The sequence below is a fragment of the Stegostoma tigrinum genome, chromosome 33, assembly GCF_030684315.1.
Source record: "Stegostoma tigrinum isolate sSteTig4 chromosome 33, sSteTig4.hap1, whole genome shotgun sequence".
In the NCBI taxonomy this organism is placed as follows: domain Eukaryota; kingdom Metazoa; phylum Chordata; class Chondrichthyes; order Orectolobiformes; family Stegostomatidae; genus Stegostoma; species Stegostoma tigrinum.
In genome coordinates this window covers 7,432,582-7,438,581 of record NC_081386.1, presented here as the reverse complement: position 1 = coordinate 7,438,581, position 6,000 = coordinate 7,432,582, and the positions used below count along the sequence as shown (strand labels likewise).

The window sequence follows — 6,000 nt, the reverse complement described above, 5'->3', positions numbered from 1 at the left end:
TCTGAGCTTGGTACACCATTTTAAGGATCAGAGGGGTGTTAAAATCGGTTTTGCCGAGACCATGCATGAAGGAAAAAGCCTGCCTCCTCAGACTAAGTGTATTATAGGGGCATTAAAGTCACCATAGTCTTACCAGACAATAAGGGTGCTCTCTCATTATGTGATGGTAGTATAAGGGTCACCACGCCTCAAGCAAAGGAAGGGGTTGAGGAGGACAGTCCTTCATGGAAATTGAATCCACACTGTTGGCATCACTCTTTGCACTGCAAATCAGCCATCCAATCAACTGAGCTAAAGCAATTTCCAACTGGGACAGTGATAACCCACCAACCCATTGACCTACACTCTTGCCACTGAAGACAACTTTATTACCTCAGTGCACTTTGATGTAATAAGAGATTGGCAAGATATTCATGGTAGAGCAACAGATCCTCTTATGGTTGTTTGTACTAATGAAAATAAGTAAAATGAAACACCACAGTATAACCATAAAAAGGTATTTATTTATAGAAGTGAATTTTAACCTTCCAAGTTAATATTGGTTCATAAATAATTTGAATACTCTGTAAAATCCTCATTTATCTAATGCTCATAGATAAAGAATATAGAAATAAGATATTTGAATCACAAATCTGTTTAAACAGTACTACAACTGGATTTGTGCAACTTCTCCCCCCTCCTGGAGGATGAGAGGGGGAGGGTGATAGACAAGATAAAGAATGGAGTTAAAGAAACAGTAAAATTGAGGGTTTGTAGGTAGTAAGTAACAAGTAGACAAGCAAATAAGTTTAACAGCTGGGTGAAATTAAGTATCTAATTCCGGGAGAATATTCAGAGATCTAAAAATTTTGTCAGGAATTAAGGAACAAAGAAATGCAACATTTAAACACAATGGTGACAGATTTGAAATTGTGTGTGGGAAGGGTGAGGGTGAAAGTTAGAGAAGGACACTGCTCAAATAAAACAGACCCAAATCACTCCTAAAATGAAGCACATTTAAAAAGATCATTTCAAATTTTATGTCAGTCGTCACAATTTGCAGCAATGAACATTTCATGATATTTATGCATCATTTTTGTTCAAACAACTGTCTGAATGAACCACACAAGTGAAAAAAACTTCTCGATTATTACAACTCAGCAGCAATTTGATGAAAACATACAATGAGACTGTAATAGGTCCTCATCACAGGCAGCATCTCTCTGAAGGGACAGTTATTTGGAAGAATCCATTTCCCATGTATTGAAAATGGAAACAATAATAGTTTATATTAAACAGATAGCAGTTAGAGTTAAAGTTAAAAAGTGAGAGTTGGCTCCATTCCAAGTCTGAATGTAATTGTTTTGATGTTAGATTACATTACATGTGAAGCAAAATGTTTATTTTTCAGTCAGCAGTATCCAAAAAGGACTGCTGTTGCCCCCCCTCGAATAAATGAATACTTAGTAGATTTCTCAAACTGAAAACATAATTGTTTAAGCAGATTTTTACATAACATTTTGCAGATGGTAAATAACAATTAATACAACTGCACTTACCAAATGTTCTTACCACGTACCGAGACAATGTTTTATTATCTGTACAGTACTTGGTTAACAGAAACATTTCAATGCTGAGATTACTTCACTCAATGGAGGTGCTCCCATTAAGCAATCACTTTTTAAAAATCAAATATTCCTCTGAAACGGACACACTGTGTCACAGTGTACAAAAAAAACTAATCAGAAATAATCTGAAGGATTCAGTTGTGACCAATGGAGGTTTTCACTGTTACATTATACTGCAACTTGGATCTTCATTCTCAGCATGGCCCTGCAAAACAAGAGACACCATACACTTATGAAATGGATTAAACAAAAAGGTTACGACCACCTGAAATATTTCTGTTCATAACAGATGATACTGACTGTGTCCCTATTACATGCTATGAAACACCAGATTTAATTTCTGCATGGAGTTAGCTATCAGAGCAGGAATTACAGGATCAATTAGCCTGTAGATCAGTGAAGGAAGGAGGCAGGTGGAAAAAAAACCAAACCAAAGTTTCAGGCTTCGGTGACACTCATTAGAAAGCATTCAACTTATATTTCTGATTTGATGAAAGGTACGCAGGAGCCGAACAGCGGAGATTAGAGAATGTCATCACATTGAGCAGGATCAAACATAAAAGGGTGAATTCACTAACTCAAAAACAGGATCCAGCTCTATGCAAGAATGACCAAATATAAATACAGTTCTAGGAATCAGTTCTCCATTCGTAATGCTTTCATCAAAATTTAAAAAGCATCAGTGCAATTCCTAATTTGTACACTATTTAAAAGGCATCTAATGGGTAGATGAATAGTAAGGATTTGGAGGGATACGGGTCAAATGCTGGCAAACAAGATGAGATTAATTTATGATGTCTGGTCAGCATGGATGAGTTGGACCGAAGGGTCTATTTCCATGCTGTAGGATTATGAAAGACTCTGAATACAGGTATCTGTACTTTGTCTTTTCTGTGTAATTAATAACTTTGACATTATAAATATGTTGTACGTTTACATGCCCATTGTTTACAAAGAAATGCTGCTTGGTGATCCAACTTACAATCAGGAGGGTGAATCTGAGGGCGGTTGAGAGTCATCACAGTGGTATTCCAGGAGACACTGCCAGCCACATGACTGTACAGCAGGTCACAGAGAACCTGGTGTCAAGGTGTGGTTACATCCGAAACACTACATTGGTGTCTCCCACCCTCCCTTGTCCTCTGACCAAAAGAAAAAGATGGTAAGGAGTACAAATGGTAAGGTAAAGGTGTACGAGGGAGCAGCCATTAAGAGAGTGCGCCAGTGTCAGAGTGGAAGTACTGAGGCCTTTGCTTGAGCGGTTTCAGTGTGAGGTTGAGCATAGGTACAGATAAGAGCAGGCAACAGCTCTTTAACACTCTGATGAAGGGTCTAGGCCCGAAACGTCAGCTTTTGTGCTCCTGAGATGCTGCTTGGCCTGCTGTGTTCATCCAGCCTCACATTTTATTAGCTCTTTAACACTGCTTTCTTTCTGAATAGACTGAAGGCAGTGGGAATGACATGGCAGTGGCATGCTCCTGTAGCAGGATATGGGAGATCAGGGAGACTTCCAGTATAACTGTGTGGCTACACCTGTGAGAAGAGCACCAAGCTGCAGCCCCTGACAGACAGTGTTAGGGAACTGAAGTTGGAGCTGGATGCACTCAGGATCATCCGGGGTGCACAGAACATCATTGATAAGATTTATGGTGCAGTGGTTGCTCCTAAAATGCAGACTGCAGGTAGCTGGCTGACTACCAGAAGATTGGGGTGAGGGGGTTGGGTAGTGCACAGATCCCCTGTGACCATTCCCCTCAGTAACAGGTATGCCGCTTTGGATACTGTTGGGGCACTGGGGTGGGGGTGGGGGGGGGGGGGAAGCAGAAGAAATGACATTTCAGGAGCTTGCAGTGGCACCCGAGGCTCAGAGAAAAGGTGCGGTCAGACAAAGCAATGACAGCCGTAACAGAAACACGCTGACAGCTCAGTGTCCCAGGATACAGAACCTACAGATGTAAGTGAGGAGGGGGCTTTGCTCTTTTGATAAGAGAGGACAAAGCAACTGCTTAGAGAATATTCCTAAGGGGTCATCAAATGAGGCCATATTGTTAGAACTCAAAAACAAGCAGGGGATGGTCACTCTGTTGGAACTGTATTATTATAGTCTAACTAGCCAGCAGGTACTAGAGGAGCAGAAATGTAGAGAAACTGCAGATACCTGTAGGAATTATAGAGTAGTATTGCTTGGAGATTTTAATTTACCCTGTATTGACTGGGCCACCCAGAGTGCAAAAGGCTCAGACAGGGTGAAATTTGTCAAATGTGTCCAAGAAACTTGCCTAGAGCAATATGTAGAGGACCCAACATGGGAGGGTGCAACTCTGGACCTCCTCTTAGGAAACGAGGTCAGGCCAGTGACTGAAGTAAGTGTCAGTGGGAGAGCACTTTGGGTCCAGTGACCACAACTCTCAGTTTTATCATAGCTATGGAAAAAGGGTTGGATAGGTCCACAGGTTAAGGTGCTAAATTAAAAGGGAGCAATTTTGGGGCCATTAGGCAGGATCTAGCAGAGTCGATTGGATGAGTCTGTTTCAAGAAACAGGAAAGACTGGCAAATGGGAATCTTTTAGAAGTGTGATGTTAAGATTCCAGGCACTGTATGTCCAAATTAGGGTGAAGGGAAAAGTTGTCAGGTTTAGGGATCCCTAGTTAACGAGGGATATTGAGGCAGTGGTCACGATAAACAAGAAAGCATACATTGGGTTCAAGCCATCACACTTGAGTGAGTCCCGAGATGACTATAAAAAGTGTAGGAGCACATTCCAGGGGGGAAAATCAGAAGAGCAAAATGAGAGAGAGAGAGAGAAATAGATCTGACAGGTAAGGTTAAAGATAATCCCAAGAGTTTCTGGAGCTATATTAAGAGTAAAAGCATGGTTAGGGAGAGAATACATCCCCTTAAAGATCAGCATGGCTACTGAGGATAGAATCATGGATGCTAAGGGAATAAAGGAAACAAGTGGTGCTGTTTTCTACTGCATACATATCACCAGAGAAGTGGTGTTTGGAGCCTTAAATCCCCTGGGCCTGATCAAGTCCATCCTTGGGCATTATGGGAGGCTAGGGAAGAAGTTGCAGAGGCCCTTGTGGAGATTTTTGCTTCATCTTTAGCCACTGCTGAAGTTCGAGAAGACTGGAGGGTGGCTCATGTTATTCCACTGTTTAAGAAAGGTAGTAAAGACAAGTCAAGGAACTATGGGCCAGTGAGCCTGATATCAATGATAGGCAAGTTACTGGAGAGGATGCTGAGGGACAGAATCACCTAACATTTGGATACTCAAGGTCTGATTAGGAGGAGTCAAAATAAATTTGGGTGTGGGAAATGATGTCTGGCAAATCTTTTAGAGTTTTTCAAATAGATAGAGGAGGGTAGAGCAGTGGATGTTGTCTATATAGACTTTAATAAGGCCTTCGACAAAGTACTGCATGTCAGGCTAGCCATGAAGGTTAGATTGCATAGGAAGCAGGGACAGCTCACTAATTGGATTCAAAATTGTCTCAAATGGTAGGAAGCAGAGAATGATGGTTGAAGGTTATTTTTTGGACTGAAGGCCTGTGACTAGTGGTGTGCCATAGGGGTCGGTGCTGGGACCTTTGTTATTTGTTATTGACATAGAAGTGATCTGGATGTGAATGTACAAGGCATGATTAGTATGGTTGGGGATCATACAAAATTAGGGGGTATCATTGACGGCAAAGAAGGTTATCAAAAATTACAGAGGGATCTTGATCAGCTGGGGAAGTGGGCCGAAGATTAGCAAATGCAATTCAATACAGATAAGTGTGAGGTGTTGCAATTCGGAAAGTCAAACCAAGGTAGGACTTATACAGGAAATGGTAAGGTCAATGTGGAACAGAGGGAGCTAAGAGTAAAAGTACATAGTTCATTGTAAGCAGCATCACAGGTGGACAGGGTGGTGAGGAAGGCATTTAGCATGCTGGCCTACATCGGTCAAGGCATTGAGTATAGGAGATGGGACATTATGTTACAGTTGTATAAGTCATTGGAGTATTGTGTACAGTTTTGGTTGCCCTATCATAGGAAAGACATAGTTAAACTGGAAAACATGCAAAGATGATTTACAAGGATGTTGCCAGGACTGGTAGGCCCGTGTTATAGGGAGAGGTTGGCCAGGACTGGACTTTATTCCTCGGAACATAAGAAAATGAGGGGTGACCTAATTGAGGTGTGTAAAGTCGTGAGGGGCATAAATAGGATGAATGCATGCAGTCTTTTTTCCAGGAATGAGAAATTGAAAACCAGGGTCAAAGGTTTAGGGCGAGAGGGGAAAGGTTTAAGAAGGACCTGAGTGGCAACTTCTTCACACAGAGTGTGGTGCATATCTGGAAAGGGCTGCCAGAGAAAGTGGTTGAAGAAGGTACAATAACAACA

General features: G+C 41.5%; 1 protein-coding gene across 1 annotated transcript in view; it reads right to left on the bottom strand.

Moving 5' to 3' along the window:
* Positions 1 to 483: 483 nt before the first annotated feature.
* The window catches only part of LOC125467130 (lamin-L(III)-like), a 57,998-nt gene continuing 52,481 nt past the window's right edge, over positions 484 to 6,000 (bottom strand). Inside the window, exon 11 of the mRNA XM_059639235.1 lies at positions 484 to 1,812. Within this exon, the coding sequence (XP_059495218.1) occupies positions 1,771 to 1,812 (42 nt within the window). The 3' untranslated portion in view covers positions 484 to 1,770. The remainder of the gene's footprint in view (positions 1,813 to 6,000) is intronic.